The 16888-nt window shown below is 45.3% G+C and overlaps 1 protein-coding gene across 2 annotated transcripts in view; it reads right to left on the reverse strand.

Annotated features, from left to right (window-relative positions):
• Positions 1 to 16888, reverse strand: part of Ipmk (inositol polyphosphate multikinase) — a 34207-nt gene that overhangs the window by 16906 nt on the left and 413 nt on the right. For both annotated transcript variants that reach the window (XM_037200067.1, XM_028877266.2), the window contains exon 2: positions 327 to 412. In XM_037200067.1, coding sequence (XP_037055962.1) covers positions 327 to 412 — 86 coding nt within the window. The remainder of the gene's footprint in view (positions 1 to 326; positions 413 to 16888) is intronic.

Raw genomic sequence — 16888 nt, forward strand, 5'->3', positions numbered from 1 at the left:
AGCCGTAATAAAAACACTAACTTAGCATTTCTGAGAGCGACAAACTCTCTGTTAAGTGTTTCAAAATTGTGGGTCACGATCAGTTGATTAAAATCAATTTAGTGACTCAGAATAAGAATCTCTAGGACGTGAAACAGAACAGAAAATTCTAGGCAGCAGCAGAAACCCTGGAGGATAAACCGTTTCCACAAAGCACGGAGCTCGTCTGTTACTCGGGGACCCGGGGCATGCTGTCCAGCACGTTTCTCGCTCTGAGTCACAGTGGAGAACTGAAGGGCCCGTAAAACAGCAAAGCGTAAAACAGCAAAGCGTCCTGCGTCACTTACCATGGTATAAAATTCCAGCTCTCTCGGGCCCCGGGGCGGCGGCTGTAGCTGTTTCAGAACTGTGCCATCTGGGTGTTGGAGTATGCCTGCACAACAGAGACCAGGCAGTGGTCAGTGCTCTGCTTACGGTACCCTGCTTCGCAAGGAGCATCTGCTCCTGAAATGGCAGGTCAACCACTGCCATTAAGTGTAAAGGTTTACTGTTACTTGTTGCAGAAGTTTTAACATTCAACTAACGTTTTCAGTACTTGCTACAGAGAGAGACCAGCGCACACTTAAGCGTTATTATCTTCAGTTCTTCTCCCTCAGGGAGTCTCTTAGGGGCCCCTGGATTTTCTAGAAACTTCTCAGTCATAGATTTTCTATGATATGTTATGATTAAATAAAGAAAACAAAAGCAGTAACACAAATCCAGCTCATTTTTATAAACAGGAAAAAAATGTGTGTTTACAGTAGCAATATACGAATTTCATACTTGGCAATGTTTTATAATTCTCTCATCTTCCCAGCTCAGATGTACTGTGCACAGCTGTGCAAGGTCCCAGAGTGGAGTGGTCAAGAATGCCTTTCTAGCCAGGTGGTGGTGGCGCACGCCTTTAATCCCAACACTCGGGAGGCAGAGGCAGGTGAGTTCAAGGCCAGCCTGGGCTACTAAGTGAGTGCCAGGACAGGTTCCAAAGCTACACAGAGAAACCCTGTCTCAAAAAACCAACCCCCCCCAAAAAAAGAATGCCTTTCTATAATTTGTCCATGCAACACAAGAGTCTTTTTCCAAGTCACTATATGCACACCAACATTAGCACAATGTAAGTAACAGCACTCATTACGTATTGAAATTTTAAATCTATCTGTTGGGATTTCACAGAACCATGACAATTGGGACAAAATTCTACTTAGAATTTTATAAGATACTCCACTTGTATCTATGCTTCTTTTTGGCACTTGACATGAACTCTTTTTTTTTTTTTGTTGTTGTTGTTGTTTGCTTTTTTGCTGGGTTTTTCAAGATAAGATTTCTCTGTGAAACAGCCCTGGCTGTCCTGGAACTCACTCTGTAGACCAGGCTGGCCTTGGACTCAGATCTTCCTGCCTCTGCCTCCTGAGTGATGGGATTAAAGGAGTGTGCCTTCACACTCTGCTGTGACGTAAACTTTACAATGGCAAAAATGTATAATTTAAAGACAAAGCAGAAGTCTAAGATCTAAACACCAGAAGGAAGGAGAGAGCAAGGTCCAAGGGAAAACTTGGCTCTTGAGAAGATTCGAGTACTACAGGATTAGTCTAAAGTAACTGAAAACGGCTGGAGAGCAACCTGTTTCTGAAGACGGGAATTTAGGGCGAGCATGCCCTCTACTCCTGCAGCCAAGAAGATCGGCATCTGCACAGACACCTGGGTTGAATCCCACAGGGAAAAACCGAGGCATTAACAGCCAGGAGAGTAGCTAGCACACCTGCCCCCGAGCCTCTCATGGTAGGTCTACACAATTGGGAGCTTCCCAGACACGTTTTTGTTTACAAGCACCAATCAGGCAACTATACCAGCTGTGTGGAGGAGCGGACTGGATCCAAGACTATATAACCACTGGAACAAACCACTGGGTCCTACAGAATAACTAAGTTTTCATAATCCCAGTCCCAGGTGAATAAAGCCAACTGAACTGTGACATCTGAGACCAAAGCCACATCCCAACCAGCAAGCTCCACGCCGCTAGGACAACAGCCAACAGCCATTAACTAAGATGCAGCATGGTCCTCCTGAGCTCTGTGAAGAGGAGACAGGCCCTCCAGAGGAAAAAGCAAAACTGTTCACTCTGCTTTCCCGTGTTCTGTAAGCAGGATGCCCTGTGTTCGATAGCAAATTACGAGGCATACCGAAGAAGGGGAAGAACAGTGCCGTCGACAGATGCTGACGCAAGACGGCCACATGATTATAATTAGGAAGCAAGTATGTTCAACAAAATCCCGTGTATGCTACAGAAACTGGAGAAAAGTGCAGAGACTAAGAGAAGCCAAGGAAATTCCAGAACCGAAAAAACACAGCACACGAGATGGGAATGTTCTGGGAGGGTAAATCAAATTATCATAGAAGAAAAGAGCAAAATGAACTTTAAGAGAGAAAAGAGCAAAATGAACTTTAAGAGAGGCCAGCAGCTAGCGGGATACCAAGGAAGGCTGAGGAAGGACTGCCACAAGTTCAAGGCCAGCTGGAGTAACTGATCAAGACCCTGTCTCAAAACACAAGGGAAGTCCGATGTGGTGGCGCACTCCTTTAGTCCCAGCACTCGGGAGGCAGAGGCAGGCGGATCTTTGAGTTCTAAACCAGCCTGGTCTACATAGCAGGTTCCAGGGCAGCCAGGGTTACAAAGGTCTCCAAAAAACAAGAACAAAAAACAGTAATAACAGGGTGGTGGTGGTGGCGCACAACTTTAATCCCAGCACTCGGGAGGCAGAGCCAGGCAGATCTCTGTGAGTTTGAGGCCAGCCTGGTCTACAGAGCGAGATCCAGGACAGGCACCAAAACTACACAGAGAAACCCTGTCACAATACTAATACTAATACTAATACTAATACTAATACTAATACTAATACTAATACTAATACTAATACTAATACTAATACTAATAAAAGGGAAAGGGACAGGCATGATGGTACATGCCTTTAAGCCCAGCTCTGAGTCCCAGACCAGCAACAATCAAGTGTACCTAGGTAAGAGGCAGGAACATGTGAGGCAGGGGCCTACAAGGGGCAGACAGAGTAAAACAATGGCTGAGAGCCATCCTCTGGTGAGTCAGCTGCACCGGAACTGACACCTAAGACCTGTTTCAGAGCCGCGGGGCTCGGAGGGGACGAGTCAGCTGCAGCTGCTGTAACAAATACCTCGGAGCCTTCCAACCTGAGATATAAGCCACGTACTTCTGGATTCCACTCACGTGAAGCGTCTGACACGCTCACGTCCTTAGAAAGCAGAATGGGGGCAGACAAAGGCTAGCAGCAAGGACAGGCAAGTGTTGGGCGGGTATGGAGTTCGCAAACACCCCAGAGTCTCAGGCTGGGGCAGGAGACAGCCGGCTGCTCTGCAGGTGCCGGGTTCAGCTCCCCGCACTCCATCAGGTGGCTCCCAATGTCTGCAGCTCCAGCTCCAGGGGACCTGGTGCCCTCTTCCGCCTTCCACGGGCAACCGCACACACGTGGTACACAAACAAACTCTTGCAGGTACACATACACACATACGTAAAAATAATACACTAACAAATATTTTACAGCTCACAGGCTGATGCCACTGCATGCGCTGATGGTAAGTTCAATACTGTGACTTTCACCACAATAACCACTGTTGTAAGAGCTTAACATTTCAGAAATAAGCATTCAGAAAAATGGTAACTACGTGTTCAAATTTCTGTGAAAGGAAACCAGGTACCGTGGTGGCACATGCCTTTAATTCCAGTACTCTGAGGCAGAGGCAGGCACAGATTTCAAGTTCAAGGCCAGGCTGACCTAGCAAGCTCTAGAGTGAGACCCTTCCTGTTAAAAAAAAAAAAAAAAAAAAGAAGAAAAAAAAAAGAAAGAAACAGAACTGATTTATGTAGAATGAGCATTCTAGGTGATTTCAATCTATATCTTTATGTTTTTCTTCCTTCCAGAAATTATTATCATAAACATCTATTAGGGTTGTGTGTGTGTGTGTGTGTGTGTGTGTGTGTGTGTGTGTGTGTGTGTGTGTGTTTGAGACAGGGTCTCATTGTGTAGCCCTGGCTGGCCTGGAACTCAAATGACCTATCTACCTTGGCCTCCGGAGTCCTGGTATTAAAGGTGTATACCGCCACCTCCAGTTTCTAGATGGCTTTTCTATCTTTCTCTGATGGGCCACCATAAGTGGCTAACACATAATCCTTTTATTATTAGAAATAGAATTGTATCACAAAAAAAACAAGCATATACTAAAAGAAATACACATTCTACTTAAGGTAATTATCATAAATTTGGTATTTAAAAATGGAGGGAAGTGTTTAAAAATGAGAGATTATAGAAATATAATAAGACTAAGATGTTCTAAAAATAAATTTTAAATGTTTTAATCCACAGCCAAAGACAATGAGGATCCTAAATACATGGGGGAAGAAAACCAAACCTCCAGAGACCCTTCAAATATACAGATAAAGTGGGTTATAAGTAAAAAAAGAAAGAAAGAAAATGGGGCTAGGTGCTCACCCCATGGGTACAGGGCTTGCCGACAGTATGAGGCCCCATGAGCCTTTCAAGGGGAAAAGAAGGATGGGAGGGAGGGAGGCAGGACTTGTAAACTCCAGTCATAAGGAAGATGACCACAGCACATCACATGGCAAGCTCCACGAGGAGTCTTGATTTCAATCTTGTGTGTGTGTGTGTGTGTGTGTGTGTGTGTGTGTGTGTGTGTGTGTGTCTGCATGTGTATGTGTCTGTATGCATATGTATCTGCATGTGTGGGGGGGTGGGGGTGGGTACCTAAAGAGTCCAGAAGAGAGCATCAGGTCCTCTGGAGCTGGAGTTACAGCAGATGTGGGTGCTGGGAAATTGATCTTAACCACTGATCGATCCTCAAGGAAAGGAATCTTTTCATATTTAAGAAAGACATGTCATAATGACAAGGTCAGTTGATTATGATACAAAATTACAGATGTGTAACAGGGCTTAATGTGGCTTCAGGATACAGGGAGGAAAAATGACAAATTGAAACAATAAACAAATTCACAAAGACTTTCTGGTATTTGGCAGAGAAGGCATTGTAATGATATATAAAACCTGAACAGCAAAAAACAGGCCAATTTATAGAGCAGAGAAGCTGTACCCAGCTTGCACCTTGTGACTACAGCCCCAGCTGAGGTAGAAAATCCCTGCACAGTCAAGGTCATCTGGAAGACAGGACAGGAGGAAGAACTACATCCAGCAGAACACACACACAGTCCTTCAAGCATAAACACTCTATTTACCACGCCCCAAATCGACAAGGATTGGAATCCTGCAGAAGATACCCTCAAACCACAGCAGCAATAGCAAGACATGGGGAAATGCTAAATCATTGGAAGGAAACAGCCCTGCTGTAATTACACATGGATCAAGCCACAAGAGAAACGAGAAAGTACTCCAAGTGATAGCAAAAACACACAAAGTGTGCACAGCGCAACTCACAGTGAAAGTGTAGTTGTATTTCTGTCTAGGGCCACTGGTGGATGGCCTGGTGGGTATGGGCATTTGCGGCCAAACCTACGGACCCGAGCACAATCCCTGTAAACCATGATGGAAGAGAGAACATTCCACAAGTTATCTGCTGACCTCCGCACGGGCACCCTGCCCATCTCCTACCACCTCCAAATAGATAAACGTAAAGAGAAGGCATTCAATATTTCTATCATTTAGGAAAAGGAGCCACGCTTAATATGTTAGAGAAAGATGTACCAACTTCACATAAATACATATGAACAAAAAGCCAATTCAATAAGAACTGACACTGAGCATGGTGATCCCCCCACACACACACACACAACTCCCAAAGCACGGAAAGAGGGTCAAGGGTTAAAGGCCAGCCCGGGAGATACAGTAAGAGCATGTCTCAATAAATAATTTTTTCAAAGGACAACAGACAAAAACCAGTGAAATCAAGTAAGTGGTCTAGAAAACTGGTAAGCAACTTGCTGAACAGACCAAATAAAAAAAAAGGTAAATTCTCGATATTAGGAATAAATGAACATTCAAAGAGGAAGAGGCTCATGAGGTTACCATTGGCAAATGCTACAACTTCCATGAGACAAATACTTTTAGATGCACATTATCGAAACTGACCCAGGAAGACACAAGTCTAGGGGCCAGTGCTGAGGCAGGGGCTGCTGACAGAGAGATCCCCCTGCATGCATGTAGCCCTGGGTTTAATCTTCAGCATCACAAAAGAGAGTGGGTGGTGGTGGGGAGGAGAAAGACATCCAAATGCAGCCAAAATGGCCTCCTAGTGACTGTTCCCAACACAACAATATCAAACAAAAACAAAAATAGCAATAGTAATCGCATCAAATTTCTCAGGAAATAAGATAGCATCTTTCTGTAACACGAATCTTAAAAGGCCTTATTAATAAAATACCCAGAGTCAGATAGGGGGGTGAAGGCTGAAAGATCAGAGAAAACAGAACAAGCCACAGCCAACCTCACCTCACCAACTCCTCAGCTGATCCTGTTTCCATGAATCCTCAGACTGAAAGCCTCTGAGTCCTGACCCCTGAGGGTCATAGTTGAACTGCTTAAAAGCCTCTAGTTCCTGGTCCTCACACCTTATATACATTTCTGCTTCCTGCCACCACTTTCTGGGATTAAAGGCCTGTGTCTTTCCCAAGCAAAGACATGAGATCTCAAATGCTGGGATTAAAGGTGTGTGCCACCACACCTGGCTCTGTTTCCAGTGTGGCCTTGAACTCACAGAGATCCAGACAGATCTCTGCCTCCCAAGTGATAGGATTAAAGGCGCGTGTCACCACTGTCTGGCCTCTATGTCTAATCTAGTGGCTGGCTCTGTCCTTTGATTCCCGGGTAAGTTTATTAGGGTATGCAATATATTGGGGTACACAATATAACACCACATCTTTCTCAACTTGTTTGTTTTGAGGTCAGTCTGAGAGGGTTTTGGTGAGAGGCTGTTTAGCTTGGAATGACTTAGGACTTACTATCCATCCCATGCCGGCCTTGATCTTCCTGCCTCAGCCTCCCAAATGCTATTCTCTATAGTCAATTCTCTCTATCAGCAGTTCTTAACCTGTGTGTCTCGACTGCTTGGGGGTTGCATATCAGATATCCTGCATGTCAGATATTTATATTCTGATTCATAAGAGTAGCAAAATGACAGTTATAAAGTAGCAATGAAATAATTTTATGGTTGGGGGTCACCACAACATGGGGAACTATATTAAAGGGTCTCGGCATTAGGAAGGTTGAGAACCACCGCTCTACATGAAATAGTATAAATGTGACCTCTAAAACCTCCAACAAAGATGGCTAAGAAAAGTACAGACCATAATCTCAAATAAACACCATCACAAGAGCTGGGAATAGCTCCACGGGTATAACCATTGCCTAGTTGCCAGAGTCCCTGGGTTCAATCCCCAGCATTGCATAAATTAGGCATGGTGGCACATACCTTTAATCCCAGTATAGGAGGCTGGGAGACAAGAGTTCAAGACACCTGACTACATAAGCTCAAAGCCAGCCTGGGTTACATGACATTCCATCTTGAAAAAGTAAATAACCACAATTGCAAACATTAAAAAAAAAAAAAAAAAAAAAAAAAAAACAAAACTGGTAAGGGGACTGGAGGGATGGCTCAGTGGGAAGAGCACTTGCTACTCTTCCAAAGGACCCAGGTTCAATTCCCAGCACCCATATCACGACTCACAACAGTCTGCACCTCCAGTTCCAGGGGATCTGAAACCCTCTTCTAGTCTCCCTGCGTACGAGAGGTATGCAAGCGGTACACTAAAGAAAAAAAAAAAAAAAAAAAAAAACCTCATAAAAATAAACAGTGGTAAAAGCCAGGAGCGGTAGGTACCTCATGCCTATATGAGCTCTAGGACAACCTGGACTACACAGGAGTCCCAAGCCAGCCTAAGCTACAGGGACTCTGTTTCAAAAAACAAACAAACAAATAAAAAAGGGTAAAATTAATACAGCAACAATACATATATGAGAACAATTTTCCAGGAACAAAAGTTTATTTAGGATTTCAAAGCGAGTAAACACAATCATGCTTTGAGAAGATGGGAGACAAAGCCTTAAGATGCTGGGCTCAAAATACAGGCACAGGCCCCAGGAGAGGCTGCTCAAGCTTGTGCATGGGCGGGGCCCTGCCTGCAGTCTCCAGGGCATGCATTCCGTGCACACACATGCATGCAAGTAAACACACATAACCCTGACACATGAAGGCTGTCTCTCTTTCTTCAGTCTGCTCAAAGAACAAGCAGAACCATACACGAGCACCAAGCACACCTGGAATTCAGATTTGAAATGCTGCTCATCTCTAAAAGACACAAACAGTTCCTTCCAGTTCCGGGGCCGGAACAAGGAAGACACAAAACAAGCATGCATCATCTTTTTTATGCCAGAAACAGAGAAGACACTTTAAAAGAAAAAAAAAAAAAAGAAAAAACAGGAAATGTCAAAGAGACACAGGAGCAAGCCTCCAGAAGCTGCCACTGCCCAAATTTAGGAGAATGGCATTTTGGTGATGATTAAAAGTAGCAGCAACAATATGGATAATATCCGCTGACTGAATTTTGAGACATCTTAGTGCATCCTAGAAAAGAATTCATGGGAAGAGAAGTGGGTCCCCAACACACAATGCCAACTACTGGAGAAAGACGGGAGTATTTCATGGTGTGGCCTTCCCAGTGATACAAGAACTTGGCAATTCTTAGTGGGATGCTTACAACATTAAATAAGTGAGGAAAGGGGTATACAACACTCAAATATTCCTCCCAAGCCACTTAATTACAATGGCGAAAAAATGGTAACTCCAAGGTGGAAATACCAACAGCCGGCACTTAGCCATGTGAGCGAAGTTCTGGTAATAGCAATGCCGTTGATAACCTGTGCCATATAATCCGAGAACACATGAACTCACACACCAAAACTGCTCAGTCTCTGACCCTAATCATAATGAAATAATCAGACAGTTTAAGGTTATGTGAAAATCTCATATCTCAGATACTGCAAACAGGTCATGATTATCTGGTGTGGTAGTACATACCTATCATCCTGAACTTGGGCAAAGGCAGGAGGATCAATTCAAGGTCATCCTCAGCTACACACTGAGATCCAGGCCAGGCTGGCCTACATAAGACTCTGTTTCAGTCAATAATAATAAATACATACATTCAAAATAAAGGGGAGATGGCACTTACCATGCAAATGAGGCCCCAAGTTTAGATGCCTTGAACCCACATACAACCAAAAAAGCATGGTGGCTGCCTACTGGGAGGCAGAGCCAACGGATGCCTATGCAAGCTGGCTAGCCCAAGTAGTTAGAATCAGTGAGCTCAGGGTTAGCTCGAGACCCTGCCTTAATGAATACAGTAATGAAGGAAGACAACTGATATCAACACTGGGTCTCCACATGCCTGCACCCCCCCCCCACACACACACACATACACACACACTCCATAGATGCACACACACAACACATACATGTAAATCACAAAGAGTAGGCTAGGAAGATGAGTCAGTCGATAAAATGCTTGCCAAACAATCATGAGGACTTGAATCCTGACCCCCAGCGCCCACTGAAAACTGTGGATGGATGCCTATAATCCCAGCACTGGGGAGGCTAAGACAACGGGGATCCCTGGGGTCTGCTGGCCAACTAGTCTAGAGTCCAAGATCCTGACTCAGTGAGTGGCCTCAAAAAGTAAGGTGGACAGACGTAAGACATCATACACCCTTGTTGCGGGACATAGAGCAATCAAGGTAGAAATGGGCTAGAACTTCCTCTCTCTTGGTCAGCCCTCAATGGTGCCAGAAGGTGCTACCCAGGCTGCTGTGGAGAACTGCCACCAACAGTCTAACTCAGTGGGGGGCTCAATGTGAAACAAGACTGACTGGTCACATGGATAGGCCCAGTCTGGTATGAAAGTCATCCACCACTTGCTTTCTCATTGGACTGAAGGCCCTCTCCAAGGAGGGAGTTCATTTCTGGTACCGTTAGTTCGGGCTGGAGAGGCCATAGCCCTAGCAGGGAAGCTACTAATGTTGTTTTACCAAACTGACACGATGTGCCCTCTGAATAACTATGTTTACGCCCGTAGGGGAGGGAGAAAGATGAATGCAATACTTACAAAGACTCTCAATAGAACCTTCTGGTTGCCGCACACACGAACACGTATACACCGCCTCTCACACACACATATACACAAACTAATCAGTAAATAAAATAAATTCGTGGTCAAAAACTATGAAGGCTGGGAGTGTAACTCCATGGTGGAGTGTGTGCTTAGTTCGAAAGATTCTAGGTTCAGTTCCCTAGCACTACTTAAGAAATAAAACAGAGTCTCCAAATGGCAGAGCATCAACACCTACGATAACGGAATGGGCTACCTTGTACTAGAGGAAAGAACATGCCATGCAGGGCTCACAGCACAGGTTACCGGGTCAGCCCCGCCGCCTGTGAGGTCACATTTGAGGTCAGGTTTCCTCGCAATGGTGGCACCTGCTGAACATTATATCCTGAATGTTACTGTGTTATCCTAAGTAGGCAAGAAGAACATTGTATTTTTTAGGAGATACATTAATTATTCGAACAAAGGGCCATGATATGATTTATTCTTAAACAGAATCCCCCTGCACACACAGTGCCATCGTAGTGACTATACACAACTGGTTTACAGCTGTTCTGGCAATGTTTTATAGATTTGAAAGTCCTCCCCTAAAAAGTTCGTTAAAAAGTCCGAACAGTTTGGAGTACCATTAAACAGTCTGGGAAGCCTGGTGAACTCTGTGTATGACCCCTCTCTTACGAACACTGGCCCTCACTTGCAGAAACTAGAGAAGGAAGGCATGGTGGAGAGAAAGTGCCACTTGTTTGAGCTCTGGAGGGCTCAGGGCGGTAAAGAGATTAAATCAATTGCTCCTGAGCGGTCTGTGAAGCGAGAAAGCATTGCCAAGCGGGACTTCACCGGATTTCTTAGGGAAAGTGGGGAGGGGGTCACAAAGGGCCAGAAAAAGGCAAGGCCGCCCAGAAATAGAAAGTAAGATGCTCGCTCATTTATCCTGATGCCTACCACACAGCACTGAGCAGTGAGACAGAGCAGACCCGAGAGACCGGCTGAATAAACTGTGGTCTACACACACCCCAGGCCACAGAGAGCTGGGAAGAAAGAAAAGCTGTATCCTCCTCCATAGACAGCATAACTGATTTTTACATGATGACGGTGTGAACATTTAAAGCAACCTGCAAAAAGGTTATCTACAGCATACCGCCCTATGTGTCAGGCAGAGGAGGAAAAACTTACGTTAACAGGGGAACTCAGAAAGGATGCAGAAGAAAATACTCAAACGTGTTAACCTACGAAGACTGCCGAGGAATGTGGTGGGAGGATTAGGTCTGGAACTCGCTATGTAGACCAGGCTGGCCCTGCTTCCTCTGCCCCGCTCCCCCCCCCCCCCCCAGTGTTGGGATCTAAGGCTTGCACCACCACACCAAACCCTTTCTATAGTTTTGACCTTTGGAACAAAATGGGAAGGGGGAAACTAATTTAAGAAGAAACAAATGAAACCAACTAGATTTCTAATGAGTATTATACTATAAAAGGGAGGGGAAAGCAATAACAATTAAAAACTCCGAATCCAAAAACCTTTTGAATTGGTTTCTAATCTCACAATCTCTGTGTAGGAATCCTGACCTGAGTCTAGAGAGTCGACTTAAAGGCTGGCACACTTACTGCTTGGGCAGAGTGCCCAGGTTCGGTTCCCAGCACCTACATCCGGTGGTTCACAATCACCTGGAACCCCAATTTACCCTCTGGCTGCCTCAGGTACTGCACAAACGTGGTGGATCTGAACTCGTGCAGGCACAAACACATGTGCATAAAAACAATAAATAAATCGTAAACTTAAAAAAAAAAAGACCTGACCTTGAATTATTTATTGTAGGTTTGCTTTCTGTTGAAATTTGGGTATAAAAATTCTAAAACTTATACCATTATGCAACAGAATAAATAGACTGAGCACACTAGGAGTCAGGGTCCTCACTGGGGAAGAGGAGAAAGGCAAATTGAAGAGTCCAGAAAGGGAAGGACTCAGGTAGCTGTGCAGTTGTGACTTCTAAAATATCTACGCACCATCAGCTGTACCCACAAAGGGCCTGCCAGTGATGACACCCCAATACCAACACTCCTAACACCCAAGTCTTAGATTCCAAGGGTCATTTCCTGTGTCAGGAAAGTGGCCCTGTGGCCACGAGTTCAATCACAGAACTGAAAAAAGGAGAGAAGAGAAAAAAACAAAAACAAAAACAAAACACAGAAACAGCTTTTACCACTAAAAAGGGAACCAGGGCTCCTTGCCCAAAAGGCTAATTCTACAGTCGGGGAGGGGCCATGCCATTCAACAGTAACTTGGAACTGAGAGGAAGTTCCCATGCCAAGGGAAAAACTAGTTCTGTGGTTGGGTCTGACAGGCGTCCCGATGGGTCATAAATAATGATGTACAAGCACAGAAGGAAAGAGAGGTGATTTCTTAGAACGCTGAGTGTTAACGGCAGTGGTGGAATTGAGGGGGAAATCATAATGTCACAACCATCTGTTTCAGACAAGAATCATCACTATACATCAAAATCTAGGGGTGATATATGACGATGGTCCAGATACCCACACGGTGGCCTTCAAAGGTCTACCACAGACAGCTTACTCATTCCAGGGGCAAAAGCACTAACTACGGGGTGGGAAGCCAGCCCGTACTTGAAGGAAATGACCAAAATTAACCACTAATAAAGGTCAGCCAGCTACTGTGGGTCTCCCGATGAGCATCATGCTCCAGTCAGAAACTTACACCCTGAGTCTCATCCTACGGAACCTTCATAAACTCAAGACTGGACAGCATTTCCTAAAATGTGTAACGGGAATTCTTCAGTGTCAACACCATTCAAGAGAAAGGGTGGGGCCGAGTTGTAAACACGGCAAGTCTAACTGAATGCCTGTGGTAAAGATGGAGGGCGCCTGTCCTGAGGACCACGAGTGGGGGATAAAACACATGATCCAAACTCGACTAAGTGAGGCTGAGGATTAAAACTACGGAGCTGCATCAGTTAAATCCCCACATGCCATAAATACACCCTGGCTACAGAAGAGAATATGGATGTTCTTAGGAAATCCACGCAGAAGTGTCACTATATAAATGGCAGGACATATGCAACCTACTTACGGAAAAGTTCAGGAAAAAAAAGTCACGTGTGAGGAGCTGAGAACACAGACTGGGCAACATGCCTCCTCCCCTCTCTCCGCTGTTCCTCCTCTCTCCTGAAAGCTTCACAGTGCTTTGTACTAACTTCGGGGGAACAAGCGGACCAACAACGCCAACTAGCTGTGAGGGTTCCTACCACGAGCATCAGCTTAAACCCTCATTTCTCCAACCAACTACCTCACTTCTGCATACCAAACTTGGCCAAGGCACCAATTCTGGCTTTGAGACACTTGTTTAAAATTTTGGAGGTTTTTAAGTGAAACTAGTGGTATGTCACTAAACTACTAAAACAGGAAAGGGGTTGTAAACAAACCATTTGAGAACTCTGGGGATCGACACTGACGTGGCTGCTGCATTTTGGCGGCACAATGTGCAAGGCGAGCTATTGTGTCCAGGAATGTCTAACACACCTTCTGTTACAGAAAACACAACGTCATCTAGCGAGAGAGGCACAGGTATGCAAAGATACGTGCACTCTATAGGAGACACTCTGAAGTGGGGTAAAGGCCACCAGGCCACCAGAGAGCAGTGTACTTGGTGAGGATTAGTACCTCCATGGCAGGTCAAGGAACACCTCTACATCAAATGAACATGGTTTACCACAAGGTATGGCACAGATAAAAAAAAAAAGAGCAGATGCCACTGCATCGTCGTCAGTATGAAGGTTCAGAATGCCGTTAATGTGCGTAGTTAAGTGCCCCAAAACAACAGCCCAAGGACAGGCAGGATGCTGCCGCCAGTGATTAACCCTAGGACAAGTGGAGCAAGGGCATCACTCTTTTCTTTTCCTAAAAGATCATGAGCTTTTATATATATATAAAATTTTCATAAGGCAAACATTTTGTATCCAGAGAACTAAGTTTTCAATGTCCTTTTTGATGGAGTATGATCTCAGTGAGGAACATAAAACCAAAGCGGTGTCAGAAATACTAACAGCTTTCCCTTGGCTACGGGTGTTGTTTGTTGACGTGGGATCTTCTGAGTCCCATGTTTTTCATTGTTTTAAAAATTAATTAAATCAACAGTTCTTTCATTTTTGGAGATAAGATCAATCCTAAAATGAAAACTCCAGTTCCATAGCAAGAGTGACCACAGTTAAAAATGATAACAAATACAAGCCAGGTGTCGGTGGCGCACGCCTTTAATCCCAGCCCTCGGGAGGCAGAGCCAGGCGGATCTCTGAGTTCGAGGCCAGCCTGGTTTATAGAGTGAGATCCAGGACAGGCACCAAAACTACAGGGTGAAACCCTGTTTTGAAAAACAATACAAACAGCCACGATGTCTTCAAAAGCTCATCAAGAACTAAGGAAGTGCAGAGCAGGGTCTGAGCCTCAACCTGTGGGTCACAAGACCTCTCACTGAGGTCGGCTAGGACGGGTGTTTACGTCACGATTCACAATGGCAGCAAAACTGCAGTTACGAAGTAGCCACAGAAGTCATTTTATGGTCGGGGGTGTCACCGTGGATGAAAGGGTCTCAGCATTAGGAAGGTTGAGAACCACTGGTCTCGACACTGTGACCTCCCTGTGACAGTGGAGGAATACTAAACAGCTGAACTTTGAACGGCTGACTCCCTTGCTATCTATTTATGATCAGGGAAGATGATGGCCAGCGCGGTCTACAGGGTAAACATCTGAGAACTCAGAGCAACAAACAGCAGACTGCCGGAACAACATGAAGAATTTGATCTCTGGGAGTCAAAAGAATCTAGTGAAATTGGGGGGGGGGACGGGACAAAAAACAAAACTGAATACTAAAATTGAGGACTACGTTCTTTGCAATCTAAAATTATTCTTTCGATTAGGCAGTTTGGCTGAGAAATTAGCTCTCTCTGCACTGTTTGTAATACAGTCACATTCAAGGCACTTGGTTGTTTTTTGTTTTGGTTTTTGTTTTTGTTTTTCAAGACAGGGTTTCTCTGTGTAGCTTTGTGCCTTTCCTGGATCTCGCTCTGTAGACCAGGCTGGCCTCGAACTCACAGAGATCTGCCTGGCTCTGCCTCCCGAGTGCTGGGATTAAAGGTGTGCGCCACTGCCACCCAGCCAGGGTTTGTAATCCTTCACCAATGACTCTAAGGAGGTCGCTGGTATCATAAGCTCGTCTCAAGTGCCAATCACAGATGATTTTTATTTGGGTCTGTTCTTTGCAAAGAAGCAGCTCTCAGGACCCCCCAGGAAACAATCACTTTCTTAACACCTTTAGATTATAGGAATCCTGTCTTTCAGGACAAGCTGACTCCAGACATGATGCATAGGAGGAAATATCTCAGCCAAGAACCTCAAGTTCCCTAACTCTAATGTAGTCTTTCAACATTTCCTGAACGCAGCTGAGCTCCAGTCTATGTGTGCTTTTCACGGCCAAAATATATGGTGGGTGCTGGTTTCTGATTCTAGGACACAATAGCAATGTGACTTCAGTGAGGTATGTCACTTAATCAGGATTGTCTTAAAATGTATTACCTTAGCAGGACCTGTTGGCTCATGCCTATACCCCCAGCCACTCAGGAAGATGGAAAGTTCAAGGCCTGCCTGGGCTACAGAAAATTCCAAGTGGCACTTTGGGAACCCCTGTCTTAAAAGAAAAACAGATAAAGGAGAGCTGGGGGATGTAGGTCAGTGGTAATGCTCTTACCTAGCCTGTCTGAGGTCTTAAAAGTGAATCCTCTATACCACTGAAGAAAGAAAAAGAAAATGTATTACCTAACCAGCCTAAACCTGAACCACTTTATCAGCAAAATACAAAATACAAAAACGGTTGTTCCGGGTCAGCTATCCACAAGAGTTCCAAGTCCATCTTACTCTTCCTATGTCCGCTGCCCATCCGCTGTGAGCAGCGGGATTAATTAGTCTCTGCCCTGTGCTGTTTTATAAATCGTGAACTCACAAACTACATGACAAATGCCAAGGAACGGTCTATAAAAATGAACAAGGAAAGAATGCATATTTTATTTGTGTACTGATCTATGCAACAGCCGGGCGTGTAGCCTACCCAGGAGGCAAGGTTCTGCACTGCTGAACCACGCCTCCCAGCGCAATCAAAGACACCGAGAACCCTCCTCAAGGGACAGGGAGTGATCTTGGATGAGCCAAGGCAAGTTTAAAAACATATAGCAGTTTGTTGTTTTCTTCCCCTCCAGCGATGCAGCTGCACCAAGCAGAGAAGCTTCGGATTAGCATCGCATGCATTTGGGTCCCTTTTGCAATTACTACTCCCGATTATAAACAGATCTTGAGCTCCAGGGAGAATTTACTTCCCGGTCCAGAGAAGAAAACCAAGTTCCTTATTTTTACTAACAACGCCTTCTCCAATCAACACTCGCCTTCCCTGGGGCGAAGGGGCACGCCTCTCCGCACCACCAGAAGCCTGTGGCCGCTCCTGGGGGCGCCCGGCTTCCTAGCCCCGGGGACAGGGAAGGCTTGGGGAGGCGGGAGCTGGCACCTCGAGGCTAGGGACAACCAGGACCGGGAACAGCAGAGGCCGGAGACTGCCGGGTAGGGAACAGAAGAGCCTTGGACAGCTGTGATCAGGATGGGAGGCCTGGGACTGCAGGGTGGGGACAGTGGAGGCCGGTGACTGTAGGGGTGGCGACGGCGAAG

Source organism: Peromyscus leucopus, chromosome 16_21, assembly GCF_004664715.2.
Source record: "Peromyscus leucopus breed LL Stock chromosome 16_21, UCI_PerLeu_2.1, whole genome shotgun sequence".
Lineage (NCBI taxonomy): Eukaryota > Metazoa > Chordata > Mammalia > Rodentia > Cricetidae > Peromyscus > Peromyscus leucopus.